This window comes from Sebastes fasciatus, chromosome 15 (genome assembly GCF_043250625.1).
Source record: "Sebastes fasciatus isolate fSebFas1 chromosome 15, fSebFas1.pri, whole genome shotgun sequence".
Lineage (NCBI taxonomy): Eukaryota > Metazoa > Chordata > Actinopteri > Perciformes > Sebastidae > Sebastes > Sebastes fasciatus.
Window position 1 is genome coordinate 6,135,924 of NC_133809.1, and position 27,968 is coordinate 6,163,891.

The following is a 27,968-nucleotide window of genomic DNA, read 5'->3' on the forward strand; positions in this document are numbered from 1 at the left end:
AAGCCGTGGCGGTTTCCTCTTTAAAACCCAAAATAATCACTTTTCTGTGTTGTCCTCAAACATGTTCAGGGTTAGCCTATACAACAATTATATTATCAAATTCTTCAAGGCTTTTGAATTTGAGATCAGTCTTTTGAATTATTGAGAACACAAAGAGAAAGATCAATTTCAGGGATTGATTTATATCAATCATCATATTGAGTCCTATATATACTAACATACAAGAGAACTTTTCTTTTGACAAAGTAAGGTAACATTTGGGGCCCACTTCAACTTAAAATTACAACCCTTCCTTTCACATTACACCCAGAACTTCCCAGGGAGATGACTTTGGGATGTTGACCCTGGTATTATATGTACTATATGCTCATCGGGAGGACTTTATAATGACATATAGCAAAGGGACATTTTGTACAAACTAAATTCACGGTGTCCAGAGGATGAATTCTACTCGCCCTCTGACATTTCATCTTGCTCCATCACCAGGTAATAATTTCATTTAGTCTAATACTTTAATTTATGACCAAATACCTGCAAAGCTAACACCAGCATCAGAGCTACAAACAACGAGGAAGTAAAGCCTCACAGGGTTAAAGGGACTGTTTATAACTTCTTACACGTATAAATCTACCGGGTCAGGATCCCATGCACGCTCGCATATATGCGCGCTCACGTGTTGCCGGAGTCTCTGCTCCGCTGCCTGCTTGCCTTCACTCACACACTGCGCCCGTTCTCGCTGTCTCGCTCCACCTCTACACGTGCATGCGCGCACACTACACCTTGCAGTAGAGTTAGTAGCTCTGAGAATATCTAGTAAATGTACAATGGACGTTTGTGCAGAAATAAATGTTGCAGCTCCGCCAGACCAACAGAGGTTTTCCGTGTCTTGTGAAGTGACGGGGCTCCGCAGAGAGAAACGTTATCGTCTCCGACCGGGTGCCGGAGGGAGACACCGGCACCCGGTTGGAGACGATAATGTTTCTTTTCCAGGAAAAGCCAACACTAGGATCAGCATTGATTCATGGAGAGACCTCCGTCTGGTCAGCTAACATTACACCCAAGCAGGTGAAATATAGAGTGATATTGTGCTCTTAGCTGACGTGTGTCGCCTCACTGTTTTGAGCGATGCTCGTTCATGTCTATTTAGAGCGATGACAAGCGCGAGCCCGACGCTGACTTTCGTTGACTTAACGGCCACAGGTGTCGCTGTTAACAAGCAATTCTGAAAATTACAAACAGTCCCTTTAAATCATCATATGATGACGAGGAAGCGAGCCTCACAGGGTTAAATCATCACATTGAGTCCTATATATACCAAACATACAAGTGAACCTTTCTTTTGACAAAGTAAGGTAACATTTGGGGCCCATTTCAGCTAAAAATTATAACCCTTCCTTTTGCATTAGACACAAAACTTCCTCTGGAGATGACTTTAGATGTTTACCCTGGTATTACATGTACTATATGCTCAGTGGGAGGACTTTATAATGACATATAGCAGTGGGAGTGGGAATAAACCAAATGGAGGATATGCTTATGGGGACCTTGATTAACTGTTATTTTTACAGTCTTGAAATTACAGACTGTGCCTCTCCTGTCAGGAGGAGCTGCTGGATAAAAAAGCGCGCTGATGACGCAGAGGAGGAGGTTCAACTGAGAGGACTTTCTCTTCTTCTTCTTCTTCTGGTTGGTTTCCTGTTGGACGCAAGACAGACAGACAGACAGAGAGAGAGACAGAGTGAGAGACAAAAGGGTTGCAGCCAGATAACCCTCCTCTTATATCCAGGACGTTGCAGAACTTTCCAGACGAAGTCAAAGCTCTCAGAGAGAAACCAGCTGTCAGTCTGCTGCTGCTGCTGAACCTGCACGGTCCTCTGCAAGGATCCACCGGCGGTTTAGGACTCCAATACACCGCATTTAAAGACACTAAACACGGTGAGTAGCCTCATGACGACACTGTAAACAACTGCTGTTAATTTACAGCAGGATTTCAACAGTATTAACCTGTTATTGCTAAAAAAAACGGTGCTTTATCTATAATGCATTCTTAAAAAGCAGCACTTTACTGCTGATCAACTGTCTAAAGTATCATCAGTAACAGTTTCATGCAGTATTTTTTTTTAATTCTGGGACCTGATCTGCACATGTGAGGCTTGTACATTGTACATGATTGTAAAATCAGTGATTAGCTTTATTGTTCTTCACTCACATGTTGTTATGGTTTCATTCTGTACTCAGCTATAGACAGACATTTTGGGAAAAGTGTCAACAAGTCTATTATAGCCTTTTTCCTAACAAGTGCCTTTAATTGTATTTAGTGTGACTATTCCTATGTCTGTAACCTGCTAAGTCTATTTATCTAGGCAACAAATAATGTTTATTAAAATGTATGTAAAAAATACTAAATAGTGCATTAAAACAAATCAGTAAGATAATGTAAAAGAAAGGTGAAAAACAGCTATATAATTTATTTTTAAACAGTAAATTAACTGTAAAATACTGTAAAATTAATTAAAAAAACCTGTTCAAACTGTATTTTTCATTAACAGTACAAAGCTGTAAATTTCAGCTACAGTATAATAATGTTAATTTGACAGTAACATAAAGGCAACCCTGCTGCCAGTTCTTAACAGTGTACATGAAGGTTTCTTCTTATGTCACATTTCCTTTAAATGTTTATTTTTTTTCCAATTTGGAAGACAGAAATATCCATTAGAGGAGATGGAAAACCAGTTTTATAGTCAGGGAGAAAGGTGTAATAAGAAAGTTTGTTTCATATATTGACTGAATCATAGTTCACACTTTCATTTTCTTTATGATAAATAACAGAAGTAATAGTGTAAAGAAATGAATATGACAACAAAAAGTAAACATTAATGGGACATAATGTGAGATAACCTGGGATATTATTCCTAGAAGACTGTAATATCATAAATATAATAGTTTTTTTTTCATTCAGGACCCATTGATGATTTTCTAAACTGACCAGGTGCCAGTAAACAGAACACAAGACACTGCTTGCCCGGCACTGACTGACACATAATCGTTAATTTGGTTGCATAAAAGCTTGTGTAGCCTGAGGCGAAAGGCTTTTATGAGTTGGTACAATAAAATGTGAAGGTTGCAGTAATCTCACAAAGGATTTTATTTAACGATTGATTGTACTCAGAATGAAGAACGTCATTTTTCCTGAGAGGGTGGATGAATTTTTATAGGTGATAGGTATTAATGCAAGTCATTTATCTGGCAACAAAAAGCCAAACATTTGCTGGTTTGGCTTTGATTGGGTTTGCATGACTTTCTTTAATGTGTTCAAAGTATATGTTGACTTTAACATGTCTACAGTATGTGTTCAGTAGTTTTTTAGTGTCTTCTTAAAGGACCAGTGTAACATTTCAGAGGATCTATTAGCAGAAAATGGAATATAATATTCATAACTATGTTTTCATCAGTCTATAATCACCTGAAACTAAGAATCGTTGTGTTTTCGTTAGCTTAGAATGAGCCCTTCATATCTACAGAGGGAGTGGGTCCTCTTCACAGAGTCCGCCATATTGCTCCGCCATGTTTCTACAGTAGCCCAGAACGGACAAACCGAACACTGGCTCTAGAGAGGGACTTTCACGTTTTTACGTTACCAGAAGGCCACCGTAGTTCTCCGACCCGCTTGTGAAACTGCAATAACGTGAGCCGCAGAGTGCGAAACCGTGGTACCGCCAGCCGCCGTCTGACTTCTGTTGCTCCTGTAGTAGTGTTATTATGGTAAGGATGGTCTCTGAGCGAGGTGAACGGCGTTACTACGGTTTGGCACTCGGCTGCTCATGTTACCGCAGTCTTGGAAAGGGAGGAGTGAGCGGAGGGGTACTCAGCTGGTTGCAATCTGCAGTCACACCACTAGATGACGCCAAATCACACACACTGTACCTTTAAAGGCCATATTCAATCAGATCAGTCAATTAATTGATTTGTTGATAGACATAAAAAGAACAATTTTGGCTTTCACTTGATCATTTAAAGTTATTTATCAAGCAAAAATATCAAACATTCACCAGTTCCAGTTCCTCAAATCGAAGGATTTGCCGTCCTCGACCAAAGAAATTCTTAGTTGACTAACACTCACGAGATTTTGTCGACTAATCGATTAGTTGATTTAATCGATAGATCTGTAAAACTGAGTTTCTCAACACAAAAGCACCTCTTTAAATCTTGTGTTTACCAGAAATGTGCTCAGAAGTTTCTTGGAAATGAGTCATTCAGCATGAAAAAAGCATAAAAAACGACTAATTGACTAAAGAAATCTTAGGCGACTAAGACCAAAATGACCGATTAGTCGACTAATCAACTAAGACGGGGCAGACATAGTATATTTAATATCTTTTGGTTTTGGCCGGACAAAACTAGCAATTTGAAGACGTCATCTTGGGCTCTGGGAACCTGTATTTGCATTTATCACAATTTTATGGTATTTTATGGACTAAACGATGAATTTATTAATGTTTAAATAACAGCCAACAGCTTAAATAGTAATGGAAATAATGATTAGGGCAGTTATGTTATCTGTACGGAGTTATTGAGATGTAAATGAATGCTGTTGGCCCAGACAGAAGATTACAGTACCACCTCAGGGACGATGACACCATGAAGTTGCTCAATTCTGGGCGTTTGTTTCAGTGAGTGTTTGTGTTTGAGGCAGATCAGACATGCTGACTGCCTGTCTCCTCTCCTCTCCTCTCTGACATAACCATCCCTCTGACTTCTTGCCTGTTGGCTGTGGGGTAAAACTGTCCTCACTGCCGGGGCATCTGGTCGTCATGGCAGACGAGGTCAGAGGTGGTCTGGCAGCTCCAGGCGACCCCCTTCTCTCTGTCTCTCTCAGGGGGGCAAGAAACCCTCCGTTTGCTCTGGAAAAAACAAACAAACAGCTTTTCCACATACAACAACGGAGACACTTTTAGCTCAGTTAAGTAATTAAATGATGAGACAGCGGAGGGAAATTATAAGGCTGCAGTTTAAACTGTTCGAGATCTCTCTAAAAGCCTTTTCCTTACTGAGGTGTGGTTTTAAAAAGATTGATGATAATATAATGTCATTAGGACGTTAGAGCGGTGCAGGAATGAGTCAACCTGGAAATGAGTTTTCGCACTTCTGATTGCCAGTCAAAGTGTTTTTTTAATGGGTTTTTAGTTAGATGCCTGAAATAAGGTCTGTGGTTAACACAAGCTTAAGAGACTTTAACATTTTGTTCTACAATATAAAATACATCAATAAATACCGCACTTGGGAATTTTGAAGCATTTATGTATTGCTAACAAGTGGCTGAATGAAACTACTAAACGTCATCACGCTGAACACTAGTCCGCCTTTAAGTTAATGGTGGTGACGTAACGTTAGTTTTTTACTTCAAAAATCATAAAAGTGGTGTTCATCTGTGAAGATTGTCTTGCTGAACAAAATGTGTAAGTATTGTAGGAGCTATTTATTTGTTGTATTTGTATTTAGTTGTTAATTATCAGTAGTATTGTTTGATTTGTTGTTGTAGATGTTTACTTTATTTAGATATTTTTGATAGTGTTTTCTTTTGCTAGTTATTTGTTTAGTTGAACTATTTTCTTTTTTAATATATTTCTTTTTTTGCGTAATTAGTATTTTGTTTTCTTTCGTTTATGAAATGGGTAACGCTTGGGTTCAAGAGTTAATCATTTAGTCCATAAAATGTCAGAAAATAGTGAAAAATGTCACAATAAATCATAAAAAAATAATATTTCTCCAAGACTAAGAAAACCAACATATATTAGAATTTTAGGAAACACAGGGCAGTAAATATTTAGGCATTTTTGCTTAAAAAAGTGCTGATAAAAGGAAAAAATAATAATAATTGATGATGAATGAATGCTGATTATCTGTTGATCAACTAATTGACTGATCGTTTCCAGCTCTAGATTACTTTCTCCTCTGTGGATTGAAAAAACAAATCATCAAAACATATATATTCCCCCCTCGTAACCCTCTAGGTTTGCATCAGACATAAACATCACTATCTAGAGCCACAGATGCAGCTGTTGATTATGTGCTGTGGTCGGTGGCTGCAAACCAAACCACAGAACATGCCGTTGCATCAATGTTCAGTTTGATGATCTGCTTAAACGAAATCATTACTACACTCTCTGATTTATATATAACTGATTTATATACTTGGCAATGTCTCAGGAAACGCTGCAGGGCAACAAAACTGATGTGTACCGACTGTCAGCCAAAACTGAGGCGGATACGTTGTTTTTTTATTGTTTTGTGTTTGCTGTTGTTGGATCAGATGAGAAGAAGATCCAGTCTGTTTCTGCCCTCATAGATCCTGTTGTGTATGTTGGCTTGAGTCTCACTCTAGTTGCCCTGGCTTGTTGCTCAACGTGTTAAATCCTCTATTAGTCACAGTGACTAACTCTGGATCTCTTCTCCTCTTCTTCTTTTTTTCTTTTCCAGGGAACAATGAAGATGCTCCTGCCTCTGGTAATCCTTCAGCTGTTCTTGGCTCCAGCGCTCACGGTAAACTCCCACTGGATAAAACAGAAAATTAATTCACACTAATAATAAACAAATAAGCCAAAACCTGAGATATCCATCTGTTTTTGGAAACTTAAATCAGCAGAATATACACTATTTCAAGTTTAATGTAGAGCTTGAACGATTAGTCGAGTCAAATAGTTACTATTTTGATAATTGATTAATCGTTTAAGTTATTTTTCCAGCAAAAATGCCCCAAAATTGAGAGGATTTGCTGCTTTTCCTTTTTCTTAATTTTATTATGAACTGAATATCTTTAAGTTTTGAACTCTTTGGTGAATGAAACAAGACATTTAATGATGTCATCTTGGCCTCTAAGGAATTCATTGTTTTCTGATGTTTTATAAAACAATTAATTCATCTAGAAAATAATCTGAAGAATAGTCAATTATAAAATATAAAAGTGTAATTCCTACTTGATGTAACTAAATCCAACATTATGTATTGTGTACCCAACATAATGATAAGTGTAATAGCAAGTAGTGTATAAGAGACATTTTGGCTGAAATATTTTTGTACATTTAATTTTTTTGCCTCCGTTTTATATTTCATGTTGTTGTACAAAATCTAATAACGCTACCCCAAGACTTACTTACTGTATTTCAAAAAGGGCATAACTGTATATATATATATATACAGTTATATAGTTATATATATATATAATATTCATATATATATGTGTGATTTCTTTGTGATGTTTCAGATAAGCCGAATGCTACCAAAACCTCTTTTGTTTCTTTATTTTTGACATTAAGACAGATATTTATTTTGCTCTAAACGTTCTGTGTGATCACCACAGAAAATAAATATATATTTAATATACTAGTATAATATGTATAGTATAGTTTGCCCAGTTGTCACGGGATTGTAGATGTTAAGATAATAATTTAATGATTTCAAGTTCATTCTTGACTTTTCTGTTTCTGAGAATGAACTCAATGAGATTTAGTTTGAAAGCAAAGACATTATAACTCATGTTAATGTGGTTGTTTTTTACATTGTGATGAGAGTATAAACTGGTGTGTTGTGTGCAGGTGCCTAGTGGGGATCAATGGGACGCGTGGGGTCCTTACGGCGAATGCAGCCGGAGCTGTGGCAGCGGAGTGACCATGAGAACCAGACGCTGCAACACCCTCAGGTACGTCTCCTGCCTCTATCTATCTGTCTTTAGTGCACCTACATGTACATAAACAAGCCTGTTTCAACACAGTCTGCCTCTCTTTGACAATCTCAGCTCATTGTGAGGCCCTGAATACACACTCAGGTTTTCTTTCCCTGTGTGAATGAAGCTAATTGTGAGGTTCAAGGGCACAGACTGTATCTTGATTGTGAAAGAATGCCTTGAAGTCAGGAGGACGTGGGCTTGTCTTACATCCAAAGCAGGCTGCAGGGAGGGGCCCTTTAACATTAAAAGGACTTCTCTTTCCTGGGTGTTGGCTGCTGAAGAGGATCGGATGGAAAGTGCACATTTCAATCTGCCCTTTTTTGGCTGACAAGACTTCAGATGTGCTTTAAAAATGAACACACACAATCAGTTCACTTTGCTGCACGTGTGTTGGTTTTTGAAAAGGATAATTACTTTAAATGTGTTTTTTTCTGACCATGTATAGGTTGGTTTGTAACATCTGACTGAACAGGACAGAGTGAGGAGTGTTGTTGCCAGGTGACATTGTAAATGTTCTGTTCATAGCTCCTGTTGCTGGAATCCAGCCGGCGTGTTGCCTCACGTAACCCATAAAGAGATCCGTATTTATGAGGTGATAAGTGGCGTGTTCAAGTCATTCACCGTCCTGTAAAAGTAGGAAAGTAGTAAGAGCAAAATCTACTAAAAGATTCCAAAGTAAAAGTACTCGTTCTGCAGAAAAATGTCCGATGTGACTGAATAATTAATATGTATGACACTATTAGATTATGATGACTGGTGAATCAATGTGTAAGCAGCTTTTTACTGTTGTAGCTGCTAGTTTTAACTACTTAGGTCAGTCCAGTTGTTAAATCTGAGTCAAGAGATGATTGATGGAGCTGGAAAGATTTAAAAAACAAGTTCATTTTAGGGACTTTCTTTTTGTGATTTTGTTTTTACCTCTTAGGGCCTCAAACTGTTATATAAATGAAACAATGTGAGAAGTTTAAAGGGGAATTCCTTCTTTTCTGGAGCTGCTAACAACTCATAGACATCTGAAATATGACACGTTTGAGAGTGTGTCCTTGTTTGATATTTTGCTGCATTAATGGGAAGGTAAACTGAAGTAAAATGTACTCTTGTCCTGACAAATTCATGTAGAATTGGTGACGTTTTTCCATTGATCCGCCTGGTTTCCAACATGTCCATGCAGTCAGTCAGTCAGTGAGTCAGTCAGTGAGTCGGTTTCCTCTCTGTAGCTGAATGACGAATACCAGGGAAGAAGTCCTGCCCACCGCTACCTGGATGAACTCTGTCATATCTTGTCTGCCAGAATCACACCTTTAAATACTATGATTAGACTGCTGCTTTACAGGAACTCCCATTTTGCTCTGCATTCATTTTAGCATAAAACTACCTGACCTCATCGGCTATAATCTATTTTATGTTCTGAGATCAATAATATTGCTTTTCTGCTGCGTATCATATTAAATTCAAAGCACCGTTTGATGCTCCAAATGTTTATTTTCCACTCCCAGGTGAAAAGTTGAAGTCTGGATGTTGTCACTGAGTGTTTGGACATGTTTTAGTTTCAGTTTTGGCGTGCTGACAGGAGCGTGTCTTGTTTTTAACGCTTCAGGGCAGGTACTTTTAGAAGTGACTTAATCATGAGTTATCAGCATGGCGGTAAGGGAGGGTGTCGAAACAGTCTGCTGCCTCACGGTTCAGCGATGTGTGCGCAAGTTTTGGGTTCAACAGCGACGATGTTGAGCTTCTCATGTTACTGAGCACTTGTTTTTTATTACGGGCAGATTAAAGAGGAATGCCTCTTAACGTGAGAGCTGAAACATGTTATTTAGACAGTTTGAGCTGTATTTGTATACGTACGCTGCAGCTTCACCTAGTCATTAACTGTGTCATAATGATGACCCATAAAGTTTTAAGGAAAGTTTAGCCAGAAAAGATGCAAAAGGGGAATTTCACAGCACCGATAAGGCGAGTACGAGTCAGCACGTGAAAACAGTTGTTCTGTGGCTCCGGAGGAGCTTTCCAAAGTTGGAAAACTTGAGACCATAGACGGTATATAAGTGGATGTACTGTAGTCACCGTGACGTTACCATTAGTTTGTGGACTGCCGATTTGAAATCTCGAGTTTGGCATTTTGGCCGTCGCCATCTTGGTTTTTTGCAACCAGAAGTGACACGAGAGGGTGGAGCTAAGAACAACCGAATGCTGAATAAAACATTTTCAGGCAACCAAAAAGGCTATAATTAACATGAACTGGAAACACACTGTGAAAGAGTTAAAGTTCAACGACTAAAAACAACTCCCAGACCAGACAACACCGTGGTAGCGACCTGTCAATCACGAGGTAGCCACGCCCTAAAGCCTCCCCTGCTTTATGGTCTATTTAACTCTAAATGGGACCATAATTTACTAAATGAACATCATGCTGTATTGAAGAAGACTTGAAACTAGTTATTGAGACCATAAACTCATGTTTACAATGTTTACTGAGGTAATAAATCAAGTGAGAAGTAGGCTCATTTCTCATAGACTTCTATACAATCAGACTTCTTTTTGCAACCAGAGGAGTCGCCCCCTGCTGGATATTAGAGAGAATGACAGTTTAAGGCACTTCTAGCATTGGCTTCACTTCTCAGACCCGGAGGTAGCCGCCTGCTTGAGACTTAAAATTTATAAAACTTAGTTACAAACTTGAGGTGCGGGGTTTAGGAGGCAGAAAGGATTTCTAATGAAAGATACTATCCTGGTGCATTATGGGAAATGTAGGATGCAGCATTTTTAGATCTTTACCTATAATAGAGACTAAAAGTCAGGATATTGCTTCTTCACTTTTGTCCATCCTCTTTTTAATGTTTCCCTAACAGGTCCCCCAACTTTATTCAACCTGCATTACTAAGTCTCTGGATGACTCCTTTAAAACTGAGTGGATTAATGTATCCTATCAGGCTTATTTGACTCAGACAATTAGCTCTTGTAGCTTCACAAGGACAAAGCTGATAAGACATCTCAGATTACTTTTCTTCTCGGTTAAGCTTCGAGAGAGCTTCTACGCTGTGTTTTAATACAATAATGTGGAAAAATCTGTCTCCACTTCACGTTAAGCATCAGGAATAATAAAAACTACATATAAAAACATCTTCCAATAGCGTCTCATATATTGATGCTTCATTTTCTACATACAGGTCTGATGGAGGACACAACTGTGTGGGACCAGACAAGTCTTACCGCACCTGCAACATCCAGGTAAACAAACACATCTGAAACAAATTCAGCTTTCATGTATCACTTGCTAATATTGTGTGTCTTCCTTTTATGAAATACACAAGATATATTATATCTGTCTAAGTATCTGTGTTAATTGTCCTTTGACGTCTCTGCTGTCTCCCATTATTCCACTCAGGACTGTCCCGAGGGATCCAAGGATTTCCGTGAAGAGCAGTGCTCCAACTTTGACGGGACCGACTTCCAGGGGAAACTCTACAAGTGGCTCCCCTATTATGGCGGTAAGGAGCAAAGTAAAAGTAGTATTTTGGGATTTGCAAGAGCATATAGGGCTTCAAAAACCTGCTCAGATATATATAAACATGCATATACTGAGGTGTGTAACATAATTGCGAAATTATCTTTATTCTAAAATGAACCTCGTGTGCCTCTGACAGCGGAGAACCCCTGTGAGCTGAACTGCATGCCAAGAGGAGAAAACTTTTTCTACCGTCACCGCAGCTCTGTGGTCGATGGTACGCCCTGCCACCCTGGACGGAGGGATGTTTGTGTGGAGGGAGTCTGCAAGGTAGGCTGCTCAGAAAACACACAAGCTTAGATGACATGTAAAAAATCGACTCTGTTAAGGTGATAATCTGGGAAACAACATCAACACACTTCTATATTCTTCTTCTTCTACTGTACTTCTTGATTCTTGAGATATTAGTTTCAAGAGATTACAGCAGCAAAGCACTTGAGTTAGCCAGAGGGGCATTTTGTGCTTAACACTCATTGAACAACATAAGTGTGTTATAAGGTCAAATTTGACACCTTGAAAGAGATCTACATGTCTTTAGTCCCAACATGCCCCTGTTGACGTCTCCTCAGCACCGGCCCTCAGGGGAATCCATGACGATTCCGCATTTCCAGCTGAGATTAACATGTGATCTGTATCTGGCTGGATAATAAAATGCATGTTAACTTAATGTATAAGGAAAGACCACATCTGGAGGTGGTCATAGAATCGAAAAAGCATGAACGCGTATTAATGCCAGGTGTAAATGTATCCCGATAAAGAGGGTACCTTTGATACTTTTCAACCTATTTTCCCATGTTATTTGTGTCTAAGTGATTAATAGGGACAACAGTTTCTGAAATTGCTCCAGTATTGAGGGAGAACGCTGTAACCGGCAGCCGCTAAACGAGCTGCGAGGGCAAGTGAGCAGCGTCGATATAATGTTACATTCACTAAAAGTACTTGTTTTTGCTACTGACAGGCTTAGATTGTTATAATAAGTGTCGGACAACATTATGGAAAGGACCCTACAGAGAAATAAAACCTTTTTCTTACCTTTCGCTTGATCCGGTCTAATAGATAATGTCTAATAGCTTGAGTGACATTGAGATCAACCTGTCTGTGGCTAAAGGAGCAAAATAACAACGATGTAAATGTGCATCGATATTTAATGACCCTTGATCAGCAATGTTTTCTTTTTCATTTCTTTATATGTATTGTTATTAATCATTAGGTCTATGTGACAGAACTTAAATTACACATGTTCTGCTCTGTGTCGGACCCTGCCCTCGGCCCTGTAGCTGGTTTCTCAGATAAAACTCTATGTACCACAACATTTACCAAACGCTGGGGTGAAGCAGTTCAATGATTGCATGACTGTAGAGCTTTATTTAAAAAAGAAATGCAACCAATATCCTCATCAGTGTTGCAGATTTGATCTAATGACCTGGTCATTTTTCGTTAGGAAATCAAAGTCACAGGAGTAAAACATGTCAGGGGTTCAGATAGTTTACAGCATCACTTCATTAATCAGAGTGGACACATTCAGAGGAGCTGAGCAGCAGGATAAGAGATTAGCTTCACTATGTGGTAATATCAAACACTTGTTCTGCTCTCATGTAATTATCACAGCAACCTTTTCCTCATGCAACACCTCCTCTATTTAACCTCTGAGGTCATGTCTTTATCACCTCCTCTGTGGGGAGCAGCTCTGTTCTCATGTCTTATTTTTTAACCTTATTGTTCCTTTACTTTCTAACCTTCACTTATTTAACCCGCAGCTCCAGAGTTTTTGTTACGTGGTTTTATGATTGCTACTTTCACAGAAACATTGTGTTCCTGCAGATCTAGCCGTCTCTTAAAACCTCGTTAAACCAGGTCTTGTATTGGTTTGGTTTGGCTGCTGAAACAGATATTCTATGATTGGACTTTTGCCTTTTTGTGGGTTTATATAGTAAAACTGATGTAGCACATTTTTATGTGCAAATTTAGTTTTTTTGTTGATATTTTTTTGCTCGGCCACCTCTTACGTAAGAAGAACACTATGTGTGTATTTTATCATTACAATACCTAAAAGGGAACAGCGTTTTTTAAAGACCACTATCAATACACTGGCAAGAGACTACATTCGACGGCTGATACTGTAATTCAATATATTCATGCACACAGCACTTGCCACACCTTACTTGATTGAATTTAATTGAATTTAATTTTTATATTTATTTTTCAGCTTCTTTTGCTTATGAAATGTTTCCCTATTCTTTCCTCCTCAGCGTCTGGGCTGTGACAACACGTTGGAGTCTCTTCAGCAGGAGGACCCCTGCCTGCAGTGTGGGGGGAACGGACAGTCCTGCAACCAAGTCAAGAACAGCTTCTCTGTGCGCGACCTGCCAACCGGTACGCTGCACGTTTTTAACTACCACATGTTTTCAATCAGCACATCTGTCACACCAGAAAATTAATTCCCTGTCACTGAGGTGTTTGTAGTTTGTATGTGTGAAAGAAGTTATGTCTTCTCTTCTTCTCAGGCTACAACCAGATGTTCATCATCCCCGTTGGCGCCACCACCATCAGCATCAGAGAAACCGTGGCCACACGCAACTACCTTGGTGAGTTTGTGTTTTTATTAAAGGATCAGAAGAAAAAGTCTACAGCTTTTACGTAATTCTGTATTCTGTTCATACAATGACTGTAACAACATCTGTGCACGTCCAGCTATCAAGAACCTGCGTGGTGAGTACTACCTCAATGGCCACTGGGTAATTGAGTTCTCCAGGGCGACACCCATTGCTGGAACGATGCTGTACTACCAGCGAGGAGCTGAGGGCAACAACGTCCCTGAGACCATCATCGGCCGCGGCCCCACCACCGAGCCCCTCGTTGTTGAGGTAACATTGAACATATTCTGAGAGAGCTTTTGTCTTTCTGTTGTTTTGAAAGGGCCTGCCCTTTTCCAAACATTTTCCAATGACGGCTTCTTCCTCTTCATGGCGGGTCAGGTTACAGGAATCTGGCTTTTGGATTTAATTCTTGGACGGACTAGCAAAACATTTGAGTGAATGATCTCAATCTTTGTAAATGGAGATTAATCTGTGTATCCACCCCTCTCGTCTCAGCTGATCAGCCAGGAGCCAAACCAAGGAGTGGAGTATGAGTTTTATCTTCCCAATGGACGCTCCAGACAAGGCTACTACTGGAGCTTTGGATCCTGGTCTTCCTGCAGCAGAGAGTGTGGATCAGGTCAGAGTCTCAGAAAAACACGCCTGAATGCAGACGAGTACGCGTTTAACGGAAAATAAAACAAGTCAGCTCTCTTTCTCCTCCTTCATTAGGCTACCAGTCTCGTCTGGTCTTCTGCACCATTGATAACGAGGCCTACCCCGACTACCTCTGCTCATCTCTGCCCAGGCCACAGACCAACCGTACATGCAACCCCCATGCATGCCCACAGACCCGCAGGTAAATTACAGTCAAAATGTGACTTTTCAGTAGACTTTGACAGAAATTTCTGAGGTCGACAGCATCCTGAGTTCATTTTGGCTCCATTGTAAGTGAATGGAGTGAATATGAGCTCTTTGTTGTCATTGTTTGAGCTCATAGAAGTGCAAAATAATAACCGTGAGAGCAGCTTTTTGACTGTTGTTGGTGTGTTATGACTGTCTGAAAGGATGGCGTACCTGTATCCACCACAGTTGTGGAGATCCTCACAAAGACCCAGAGCCTATGTGTTCAGGTAACCCAGGCTCTGTAGTCGTAGTGTTAGAGTTTTAGTCGTAGTGTTAGAGTTTTAGAGACTCTTTAGAGGTTTTAGTTGACTACAAACACAGGGGGAGATCAAAATCAATGCATGCACAGTCGTTTTTTAGTAATTCTCTTAATTAATATCCATCCTATACTTCATATTGACACTTGGATAATGAAAAATATTTATCTAAGTGCCAAAAAATAATTCAGAAGTGAGTAATAAATGTTGATTAAAATGTCGGTCACACGCTCTCCCCCTTCAGATGTGTTTGACTCTATAGCATCTGTGTTTAGCGCAAAGCTTTGTTCCTCCATGTGGGGTGAGAACGAAGGCAACTGTCCAGCTCAGAGATCTCCTTTCAACCTTGTAATGATCCCCATTTGTCTTGGACACAATTAACGTCTCTCTCCGGGGAGGCCGAGCGGTGATTTGATGCCAGATTTCCATCAAAGACCTCCTCCTCCTTCCTCCTCCTTTAACCTCCCACCCTGTGGCCCCCCGTAGCCGATCCCTGAGCCGGGCTGCTGCCTGATTGCTTTAGCAAACTGTAAAACTATCTGTCCCTGTGCGTTAGTGTAGCGGGTGTGTTGTGAGGTGTTCACTAAAGGTTTAAAGGTCGTCATGCGGGGGGGTGTTGTGTACTGATCTGAATGGGACACAGCAGCAGTGGGTGTGGTAGTAAACAGTCCGTGACTCTCTGGTATTTCCTGCTTCTTGTCTTTGATGCTGCTGCTGCTCAGAAACCTGAGATGTTTAAGAAGCTCTTAACTGCTCCCTCTTTATCCCTCAATTGAAAGATATGAACCAGAAACAGTTCATGTTCACTGAGTCACTGAGCTGTATGTGTGTGCTGAAGTTGGTGAGCTTGCTGGTCGTAGTTTCTGATTTCCAGTCTTTAATGCTTCTAGTAATCAGTGTCTCTTCAAACTAACCAGGAGGTGAAGAATACTTTCTGTCCTTCAGCTGCTGGTGGCTGGTTTCTGGATTTTCTTTAACACTACAGTCTCCAAAAAGACGTGTTGTTTGTAACATCATCATGTCTGGCAGTTTAGCAGGTTTTTTAGTAGCTTCGGTAGAACGATACATCCTCTTATACGCTTGCATTTAATTTGAAGGGTTTCATTCCAAAATACAGATATATATCTGAACTAAAGAATGGTTATTAAAGGTTATTATGACACAGCTCTGTTGAATACTTGATTCTGATTGATCAATCACAGCGTTCTACGGTCTGTTATTTCTTTATAGCAGACCGTTGCTATGTATAACAGACCGTTGCTATGGACGCAGTACTTTTTGGAATGAAACTCTTCATTTTCTCTGCACTACATTACTACCCCTCCTGACTTGTGTTTCCTGTCCCTCCTCTCCCTCACGGTTGGGCTTCCCTAGCTGGCAAACCGGAGAGTGGAACACCTGCTCGGTGTCCTGCGGCGGAGGCTCTCAGGTGCGCAGCGTGCAGTGCATCTCCCATGATGCCGCGGGCCCCCGCGTGGTGGAGGATGCCACTTGCGCCACCTACTCCGAGGCACCGCCCGCTCTGCAGACCTGCAACATGCAGAAGTGTGCAGAGTATCGAGTGGCGAGATGGAGCGCGGTGAGTGAAGCACCAGACTGACGGTGAAACTGCAACAAAACAACTTCGGCCAAAAAACAGATTCTAAGATTAATGAGCTGCATTTGTATTTAACACAACAATGCTACATTTATTGGCATATTTCACTTAGCTAGATTAACTATTGTATCCAACTGGAGTGAAAAATATCCAGTGTGCTGCAAAATAACTTTATTTAATCAAACAATATGACTTTAAGGCCTCAACATCCAAGAGTAATCTGCGTTATAGAATCTGTGCTGTTGTGTTTTTGCAGTGCTCAGTGACCTGTGGATCAGGTGAGCAGACCAGAGATGTCACCTGTGTTGGTTCAGGAGGAATGTTGCTGGAGGAAACATCCTGCAGCGCTCTGCTCCGCCCGACTGCCGTCCGACCCTGCGAGATGGCGGCCTGCCTGAGACAGATCAGCTGGCACGTTGGAGACTGGGGACTGGTGAGCTCAGCGGGACAGGGAACAGCAAACACAACAATACGGGGACACTTCTGTGCACTTATTGGAGCTGAAGGGAATGTCAACAATTCTGTCTTTTCAGTTAGACAGTTTTCATTGGTTCTAATCTCTCTCGGTTTCCCTTCAGTGCTCTAAGAGCTGTGGCTCCGGCTCACGAGATCGTCAGGTGATCTGCTCGGACCAAGAGAGGAACCTGTACCCTGTGAGACAATGCAACGCCAACCCCAAACCCGCCACCGTGGAGCGCTGCAACACCCAGTCCTGCTACAGCCCACAGGGTGAGTACATACATGCAACATGAGCTCCTAAATAAGACCTCTTGTTCCTGCAACATACAACACACCGTATACTGAGCTCTCATTGTTTTGTGCAGTGGTTCCCAGCGTCCAGGACTCACGAGGACACGACAACACACAGACTGCTTTCCAGCCCTACGTGCCAGACCACGCAACAGGTTGGACTCTTTCTCAAGTCTGATCTGTTTCTCTTTAAAGCGGCTCTATGTAAGAATCAGAAATTGCTTTCTGCTCGCACTATGTAGACGTGAGCAAGCATCAGTTAAAAACGGTGAGGCAACACATGAGACTGAACGTGACTGACAGCTAAAACCAAAATATCACTATACATTTCACATGCTTGGCAGTAATGTTAGCTTGCCTGTCCACGAACGAAGCTCCCTCCATGAATCGAAGGCCCGGCCGATATTGATCCTATTTTTGCCCCAACGTCGGTCACATTCCTGTTTTGCAAGACGGGCTTTACTAGATATAACTTTGTTTTTTGAGTTGTGGTGGTGGCTGGTCGTTTGTTGGTGTTAGTGGACTCCATTTCTTACCGAACATTAGCTATGGTTGCACACTGTTAGCCCTGTAAGCGGAGCTGAAGAGAGCGCGCATGACGTCACATCCATTGGATTTTCCTGGAAAAAACAGCCCACATTCTTCACATTAAAAGCCGCCTACAGGCTGATAGAGGAAACCAAGAAAGTTGCTGAAGGTCTTATGTTTAAGGTAAGGTTACAACCTGTTCACACATCGGCAATAAAAAACTATTAAAAAACGTTTATACCTCTAAAAACGTACATACAGTCCCTTTAACTCATCAGCAATATTGCTGTAATGACAGTTATACCACTCACTCTCTGGAAACAAAATACTAAGCATTTCAGACCACAATCTGTTTGCTAACAAGATATTTCTAACTGCAACTTTTATAAAAAACAAAGCTTTTCTATTTCCAACTGTAGGTGTGATTGCATCCTAATAATTGCTTCCCCTCCGTTCCCCTGCAGCCCGTCCTCTCTGCTGACATAACTCCTGTCACTTTGTGCCCGTCAGCCCCCTCCTCCTTGTCCCAGCACTAATTATCCAGGCCTGATTGACATGTTTTCAGGGGTCCGTGGGCATTGTTGGCCTGATTAAAATATTTCCGAAGCACCGAAGTGTGCAAGTGCTTGGCTGTGGTGTTTTTGGCATGTTCTGGCCACCGTCCCCGTGGTCAGGAATTTCAAGTTTGAGGTCCTGTGTGTGTTCATTTCCTGTGAGATTGTTTAATCTGATGGCTGGAACTTCTTGTCCCCAGTTCATTATCCACTGTTCCCTGCGTTATCTTTCCAAAAACCAATGTTTTTTTGGTTAATTATATGTGTTTTTTTGTAGCAGTTCTTTTCCTTTTTGCGTGCTTTTGTGTTCCTGTGAGGACTCACTGTGTGGTCCCCGAGCACAATAGCTTAGACTCTATTGTACTTTTCTAAAGCGATGAGTGAACTGCTCTATTGCTATGTGTAGTCTTGTGTATATGTTAATTTGCTTCTCGCTTGGCTTCATCGCAGCCCGCAGGCCCGAGACGGATCGGACCCAGACGAACACAGTCCATGACCCTCACAACTCCGCCCCAGCGCTCCACTGCAGCCAGTCCTATTATGGCTGCTGCCCAGACGGACGCACTTCAGCCGGGGGCCCCCAGAACCTGGGCTGCCCACATGTCCCAGCTCCCACTCCTGTCCAGCCACACTGCATCCAGACAAGGTATCCAGCTCCAACCTGTCATTTCACTGTGGTTTAGCTTATATAAGGAGTCTGTTTTAGAGCCTTTGTCTGGGTGTCACTTTTACGGCTCTCTAACCAGAGGTTGTTTGGCATTACTCGTGACCACAGTAGTCACCACTAAGTGACCAAAGGTTTTCTTAGAAATGTCATGTACATTTTTGCACAAATGTTCAGTACAAAATGTTTTATTGTTTGTACCTGCTCCCTTCTTGTTCTCAGTTACGGCTGCTGCCAAGACCGAGTGACGGCTGCTCAGGGCCCCAACAGGGAGGGCTGTGTGGAGTATGCGGCCGCTGCACCAACTGTAAGCAAACATACATTAAATTCTTACAGTTTAGCCCCGTTACCACCAGGGTCTAAATTAATTCCAGGGTCTTTTTACCTGCAAAAAAGGGTCCTGGTTCGGGGGGGTAGTACTTTCTGAAAGTACAGGAAATTTCGGGTGGAGTTTTAAGGGATGGCCGTCTCTGATGGATGAAACACACACACTGTGCCGCTGCTTCAACGGCTTCAACTCGTGTACTGCTTCATTCTTAAACAAGGAAGTACTCTAGTATCGATTTAGGACAATTTTAGGGGAAAGAGAAAGCATTTCTTTTTGTTTGATAGTGTTGAAAGTAAAGTTAGGCTGCTGTCGGCTTCCCGACTCATTAAAAAGCAAGACAAAGAGTAAAAGAGAGAGACACAGACAGCATAGCGATGCTGTAAATGAGAGAAAAAAGTAATTTTCTGATTATTGAATGGCGGTTATGTTCTTAAGCACAAATATGAGAATAAAATAACAATCAAACACTCTATTCACACTAATTTGCCCAATCTTTGCAGGTCTTTAGACCACTATGGAAATGCAGAAAAAAGGAAGGAACCTTTTAGTCCCGTAAAAAGTAGTCCCGGGACTAAAATTACCAGGAACTTCTTGGTGGAAACGGGGCTTTTATTTCACATGTTTGCTGACAAACTCTTCTTAAGAGGCCATAAAACCTTTCTTCTAATCTGTCTTGTCACGTTTCCTCAGGCTGCTTCTGTTCTTCCCACTGAGAATGCACCACAGTGCCGTCGCACCACCTTTGGGTGCTGTTATGACCGCACCACGCCTGCAGATGGACCCAACGGGGAGGGCTGCCCCAACCCACCCAACTACAGTAAGAGACTGAGATTATCACAATAATAATCTCTGTTTTATTGTGTTCTTAAACTCCTATTTGTGAAGAGAAGGGTTTGCTTCATGGTCATCAATTAACATTAATTCACTTGTGGATCTCTCGAGTATCGTGTGATACAGCCGAAAGTGCAGGAAACGCTGGTAATTAGTCCTTGAAGTGCAGCCTGGAGACTTCATGTGTGTGACTTCGTCCTGTTCTGTTTCTCTGCCGTAGTTGAGCGCTCCATCTGCTCCCTGCCTCGTGCTGCCGGCTCCTGCAGCAGCTGGATAACGCGCTACCACTACGACGTCATCACCTCCAAGTGTATGCACTTCTGGTACGGAAGTTGCCACGGCAACAGCAACAACTTCATGACCCGGGCCGAGTGCCAGACGGCGTGCCGGGTGCATGCACCCAGCCAGCAGGGCCCTGCACCGGTCGCTCCCGCCAGAGAGCCGACTTCTAGAAGAGAATCCACCCCAGGAAGGACCTCTCCTGGAGCAGACTCCACATCTGGATCCACCCCTCGAAGGACTGCATCTGGAGCAGGCTCCACCTCTGGAAGGACCTCTTCTGGAGCAGGTGGATCCAACGCTGGGGCATCAACAGGCGGAGGGTCACATAACATGGGGAGGATTTTCACAGTCCAGGGAGGCTCCAACACCGGCACCGGCAGACAGTCCACAAGTGCCGCCAACCACGCTCACAGAGCTAGAGTCCAGCTGCACGCTCGCCGGCCTGCCACCGGTACCGCTGCACAGCACACCGGCCCAGCAGCGAGGTAAGACCCAGAAGACCCAGGGAGCCCCCGCCCCGCCTCCACAGGCCTCATAATGCTGTTAACAGCCTTCCTATCCCTACTGAATCCACTCAGCCCGGCTCTGAGTGTGAGCAGGGCCAAAGAGTGAGCTGAAGGAAACATCATCCACAGACAAAACATGTGCATCATTCACTTCCCCCCAAAATATCAGAATCAGAATGATCTTTATTGTCATTTACTCAGGTACAACGAAATTTCGCAATTTATATAATATGATGATGAAGTTGATGTTAAATTGATTTACCATTGTGTCATGTATACAAATATTCCTTGTCTGCATGCACAACAAATTTATACAAACCAGATCCAGAATTAAACACAAAAATTACTAATGAAGCATCTGCAATTTGAGAAATCAAAATGAAGACTAGATAAATAGTCAATCTTGCCTTCTTTACCAAGCTTTCAAGACAAAATTAGCAAGCTTAAAGAGTAACTTAACCCCCTCTGAAAGTCTTATTTTGCTGCAGTGATGTTGAAGTGTACTTCAGGGTGTGTCAGTACATCATGACATCACTGTGTTACGCCTAGTCCCGCCCTACTCTGCTGTGATTGGCTAGTACTTGTTGCCTCGACTGTTCAGTTTGCTTTCAGGGCTTTCTGCCAGAAAGGGTTTATTTTATCACAAACATGTAGCATAGCAAGCACATTGCTATCGCCAGATAATCCGCCAATCACAGCACAGTAGGGCGGGGCTTGACGGAGAAGAGAATAACGTGCAACAGACCCCAAACTTTCAACCAGAGGGCAGAGAAACAGCCTGGTGTTAAGTTACTCTTTAAAGACATTATATTATACATATATGTGCTTTATGTTATACAACACGCTCTTTCCAGTATGTAGACGCACATCATTGTTGTGATGCTAATATAATCTGAACCCTTGCTTTGTAAAATACAACCACAGCTACGCTACTGTACCTCTTAGCTCCACAGACTCTTGCTCTCTCACGCTTGCAACACCTTGTTTCTTCCTCTAACCTCGACAAAATGTCTGGAGAAGTCGACAACCTCACAGCGACCCTAAAATGGACGGCGCTTCTGTTTAATGCTTCTGGGACTTTTCACTGTCTGTCTGGAGTTAATGTTGATCGTCGTCGTCTTGTGCTTATTTGTGTCCGCTACCTCACCGTGTCCACCACCTTTTGTGCTTTGTGTTGTCACCTTGTTGTCATTAGATCACACTAATAAAGGTTCTGCTGTGAAGCTTCATGTCGTTGGTGTTGTGTTGTCACTAAACTCGGTCTTTCTCCACCTGTGTAGTTGGGTGTATTGGTTACATCTTTTGGGGGATATTAGTCTTGCTGGGAGCTTACTGTGGGTTTATTCTGGTGGAGGGGAAAGTGTCCTTTGTGCACAGTTGTTTTGTTGGTGTCTCTTTCCATGTTGCATGGGCCATTTGTGTGCCAAAGCTCCTCTCTGTCTTTTCTCTCTGACAAACTTCTGAAGCCGGGTTGTGGGCGCTCTTTATGCTTGCTTTGGTGACTGCTAATAAAAGAACCAACAGTGGAGCATAAAGTGACTCTTTCATTCTCTTCCTCCAACTTCCTCCTGACCCTACATCTTACTTTTCCTCCTTTCTTTCCTTTCTTCCTTCCATCCTTGTATCCTCCTCCTATTTCCTCAGTTTGACCCTGGGAGAAGTGACCATCGATAAGACCGACCCCTCCACCGTGGAGGCTTTAGTGGGCCAGACCGTCGTGCTGCCCTGCAGAGTCAGCCCGCCGCCGTCCTCCACTGTCATCGTGGAGTGGAGAAGAGACGGCATCCCTCTGTCTACTGGCAGGTCAGTAGAAACACACACACATTCACTATATTTCATTTTCTGTGTGATGTTTGTGATTATACTCTACCTCTTTATTTATATGTTCTCTAGGCATCACCAGCAGCCCAACGGCTCCCTGTTAGTCGGTCCTCTCACTAAGCTGGACTCTGGTTGGTTCTTGTGCATTGCTACTCGTGAACAGGAGAGAGACCACCGCTACATTTACCTGTCTGTCACAGGTAAAGCAGAGATGAAATTATTCCATGTATTTAACCCTAAGAGACCCACATAGACCTGTTTTTGTCTCTTTTAGCAGGGTACAAGGGGTGTTTAGGGGGAGATAGCAGGTCAACAGTATACGTCACATAGAAGCGGTGTACATCGTCTGAAAGCTGGGCACCTGAAGATTAATTTCAGATGCAGCTCAGCACTGTGTGTCAAGTTGTTCTAGTCATAAATCTGCAATGAATTAATCTTATGTCTCATAAGTTGGTGCATCAATTTTCAATTTGTTACACAAATTTAATAATTAATAAATTTAATATTTTTTCACAACTCGAGAATTGATAAAAATGATCAATAATCCCTCCAAAACACCACATTAAGACACTAAGACCTTGAGAAACACCATAGAAGAAGCCATGCTGTGATTTGGTATCAAAAACTTTCGATATTTAGAGATTTCTGCAAGAATTGTATTATTTGGCGATTGGATGGCGTGCACTTCTGTTCTGGAAACTACTCAGAAACCCCCTTATTGTCAATCTAGCTGGGAAAGCCTATATATCCTCTGAATGCTCTAGGTCTCTAGTTTGTGGCTGTAAAGTTTCATGAGGCTGTGATTATCCTAGAGGTCACCACAGGTTATTTTATACAATGAGGACAAGTGTCAAAAAACTCACTACAATGAAATGGTTACTATGGTCGTCAGAGGTTGCGTCAGAACAAGCTGACCTTGAAAAGTTAGATGGTCTTTATGCATGATGTGACATTATGTAAGTCAATTATGACAGGAGCATTGATCCAATGTGTTTGTGTGTGTGTGTGTGTGTGTGTGTGTGTGTGTCTCTATAGAGGGATCATCTCAGCCTTTTCCTACCTCACTGCCCGGAGACGGTCCTCGGTAAGAACAATCTCTCTTTCTCACACTAATTGTTTCTTCCATAAAATATAAAGAAGCGAAATTGAAGATTATCAACACAAAACACCAAAATCAGTGAACCTCATATTCTTTCCAGTGTCCTCTGTAATGTATATTAAATGTGTGTAACTGTAAATGGTGACACATCCACTGACTTTCTGTTCCTCTCAGCTTCAGCATCGAGCGGTTGAGCTCGACTTTGCTGGAAATGCGAGCCGGACAAACTGCCAGACTGCCCTGCACGATCGTCCCTCCCTCAGCTCTTCAGTCTGTCAACATCCAGTGGACTAAAGACGGACAGACCCTCAGTGACTCCAGGTGATTATCACGCTTCGCTATTCATTTATGTTCAGTATATCTGATTGTGATTGTAAGGAATCGAGTCTAGAGAAAAGAACAAGTGGATTTTTTTATTTATTTTGGAATTGCATTTACTCGTCACAACACAATACAAATCACAACAATCAACATCACAGCTCGACAAAATACACTAAGCCCTATTAAGTTGTAATTAGGGCTGTCAGTCGATTAAAATATTTAATCACGATTAATCACATGATTGTCGCAAATTAATCGCACATTTTTTATCTGTTCAAAATGTACCTTAAAGGGAGATTTGTCAAGTATTTAATACTCTTATCAACATGTGAGTGGGCAAATAGGCTGCTTTATGTACATATTTATTATAGCAAATCATTTAACAACTCAAAACACTGATAAATATTGTCCAGAAACCCTCACAGGTACTGCATTCAACATAAAAATATGCTCAACTCATAACATGTCAAACTGCAGCCCAACAGGCAACAACAGCTGTCTGTGTCAGTGTGCTGACTTGACTATGACTTGCCCTAAACTGTGATTATCATAAAGTAGGCATGTCTGTAAAGGGGAGACTCGTGGGTACCCATAGAACCCATTTTCATTCACATATCTGGAGGTCAGAGGTCAAGGGACCCCTTCGGAAATTGCCATGACAGTTTTTCCTCGCCAAGATTTAGCGTTTGAAACGTAATTTAGCCTCCTTCGCGACATGGTTGGTACCCTTATGTTTTCTAGAATAATTCTTCCACCACTGTAAGCTAAACTTACACTCAGCGCTGCGTAACTGTATAAACAGACGTATTGTGCCAAACTTTAAAGGTCATGTTCTGGTGGGCAGTGTGAACAGGCGTCTTGTCTCTCTGCTGTGTTGCAGGTATACCAAACATTCAGACGGCTCTCTGACCGTCGGCTCTCTGAAGTCTGCAGACTCTGGCGTCTACACGTGTACGGCCTCCACTCAGCAGCAGCTGGAGCAGAGACAGCTGCAGCTCCGAGTCCAAGGTCAGTTTGATTATTTGCCATCAAGCTAAACACATAACCTGCAGTTGTTACCATGATCACTAGTTCTCTGTTCAGGCATCTAGTCATGTTGTCATTTCACTTAAGCACCAGCAGAGGTCAGTATATCTAAGTGTCATTAACACAGTGTTTAGCTGATATCCAGAATACAGTGTGAGTTTATGAGGGTTTAAGAATTTTTAAGTTGAAAGAAATCACTGTGATGTCTTTTTATCTGATCTTCTTTCTGTTTTATTGTCCAGCCGACCTGAAGATCACCACAGCTCCCAATAACATCCAGGTGTCTGAAGGCAGCACAGCTCTGCTGCCCTGCGTGGTGTCAGGAGACAACGTCAACATCGGCTGGTCCAGGTAATAATAAAGCTCAAGTATTTATCATGTGACACGTGATGATGATGAATATAATGTTTAATTTTGGACCCAAAAATAATCAGCACAGCGGGGAATGACACTTACAGCACAGTTTGGTTATACATCTAACGATTGTAAAGGTGACACAAATAAAATAATAGATACTTTTTTAAGATCAGGACGTTAAATTTTCTTTTTAACTTTTATTTGTTTTCATAAACATTTACACAATCACAAAGTTCATAACGCATAAATCTAGTTATAAACACACAAGATAGGAGAAGCTCAAACGAAGAATAAAATCTACAATGCTTTATAAAACAAGATTATTTCTACAATACAGAAACATGACTTTGAAAAGGTAGAAGTTGTTTTTTTCTTCAGTTGAGTTGATGTCTGAAGCTCATGTCTCCTGTGTTACTCCAGAAACGGTGTACCGGTGCGTCCAGACGGTCGTAACATCATGATGTCGTCTGACGGCAGTCTGATCCTGAATAACGTGAAGCCTTCAGACGAGGGAACGTACACCTGTAACGCCTACACCGGCATCTACTCTGTGAGCGCCACGGCTGAAATCAAAATCACTAAAGACACAGAAAAAGGTGAGACACAGACAGCCATTTACAACACTGTTTGACACAGATTCTCCTGGAGGCCGTCATATGATCATGAGTGTGATAAACAATCACAAAGAGATGTTTTAGTTTTTTGTTTTCCATATCTAGGTAAGAATTAGTTTGAGCTTTTGGTTTATAAGAAAAGAGGAAATGGTTGGTTAGTCTTATTTTAAGACAAAAAATTACAAAAATGAAAAAAAATAAATTAAGAATATTATATATATATATATATAAATATTTGCAAAAAAGCCAAAACAAAATCAAGATTTTATTCATTAAAAATTTAAATAAATAAATACAAATATAGAGAGATAAACAACAGCAACAAAAAATAAATTGAATTAACAATTAAAATTTTGGGTTATCTTGGTCATAAAGCATAATATATAGGCTGAGCAGGGAGAAGCTGCAAAGTCTTAATATGTCTAAAGAAGGGCTGCCAAATCCGTTCAAATGTGGAGATGGCGCCACGTAGAGTATGTCTGATTTTTTCTAGCTTCATGAAATGAAGCACATCAGCTACCCAGCTTGTATGGTCTTTGTCGACTAAGATTTCTTCAGTCAATTAGTCATTATTTATGCTTTTTTCATGCTGAATGAATTATTTCCAAGATATTTATGAGCACAACTCTCTGGTAAACACAAGATTTAAAGTGGTGCTTTTGTTTGGAGAAAGCAGCACCAGAACATGTGTAAGAGAGGAGCAGAGGATTGGTGGCAGCGAACCAAAACAAATCTTTTTCAGACAATACAACATAAAAAAACCCTCAGATGTGTGCCATGCAGGTGAACAAACAAGCAGAAAGAAAGTGTAAATTGTGTAGTTTGATGTGGTCATTTCAAGATGAATTTACTTTACAGAACACCTCACAATCTTCTGTGTATTGAACTGATTATATGAGGCACAGAAAAAGGAAATTAAAATGTCTTTCTACTCTGTTGCAGTTGTTGATGTGCCGCCAGAATGCGTGGACCAGCCCGAGCTTGCCAACTGCGAGCTGATAGTTTACGCCCGACTTTGCTCCAACTCGTACTACTCCAGTTTCTGCTGTGCCAGCTGCACCAGGCATTCACAGAGGAAGCGTCGGCAAGGCTGAAGCTGCAGAGGGTTTAAAAACTGTGGGACGGGTGGGAGAGGGGACAGGGGACGGGGGACGGGGGGATAGTGTTTGAAACATTTTAAAAACCTTCCAACACTGAACTTTTGCCAAAAGGACTCAAACCACTCGTTTCTGACCAGGTTGGGCAGAATCACAGTTAAAGACTGCATTGAAAAAGGGACTGTTTACTGTAGATGTAGTTAAATCTGTGAACCAGGAGATCAGGGAGTCTGTTTGTACACTGCTGCATTAAACACTGAATATGGAAACATTAAAAAGGGGCCTTAAAATGAAACGTACTATGTAAACCTGTAAAGTTTCTTGAATGTGATGAAGCAAAAGTCAAACTTTCTTTCTTTCTCCACCACGTCTTTAAAATAAGTTATTTACTCTTTGGACCTACTGCTCATGTTCTCTGTTTTCTAGAGGATTATTTTACCTTCAGGTCATTTAAAGGGGGAGTCCATCTCTGCTGTACTATGTTGACCACTGCTTTTTTTTTTAATCAATATTTTTGGCATTTCACTGATAAAGGGTTGTATTTTCTCTGTTTATTTTTATGTAATTATTTGATAATAAAAATAATATTTTGATAAAACCTCCTGGTGGTGTGAATTACTGTGACT

At 41.4% G+C, this 27,968-nt stretch overlaps 1 protein-coding gene across 1 annotated transcript; it reads left to right on the top strand.

Moving 5' to 3' along the window:
• The first annotated feature begins 1,699 nt into the window (after window positions 1-1,699).
• Window positions 1,700-27,940, top strand: paplna (papilin a, proteoglycan-like sulfated glycoprotein). The gene is made up of 27 exons (XM_074660912.1): window positions 1,700-1,935; window positions 6,478-6,540; window positions 7,593-7,696; window positions 10,891-10,951; window positions 11,109-11,211; window positions 11,368-11,498; window positions 13,478-13,601; window positions 13,733-13,813; window positions 13,920-14,092; window positions 14,321-14,444; window positions 14,537-14,663; window positions 16,342-16,546; window positions 16,821-16,997; window positions 17,143-17,293; window positions 17,389-17,469; window positions 18,847-19,042; window positions 19,283-19,367; window positions 20,079-20,205; window positions 20,440-20,986; window positions 22,652-22,810; window positions 22,901-23,028; window positions 23,864-23,912; window positions 24,102-24,248; window positions 25,129-25,256; window positions 25,517-25,625; window positions 26,052-26,227; window positions 27,188-27,940. The coding sequence occupies exons 2-27, from the start codon at window positions 6,484-6,486 to the stop codon at window positions 27,337-27,339; spliced, it is 3,702 nt and encodes a 1,233-aa protein (XP_074517013.1). The 5' UTR covers window positions 1,700-1,935; window positions 6,478-6,483; the 3' UTR covers window positions 27,340-27,940.
• Window positions 27,941-27,968: the final 28 nt, after the last annotated feature.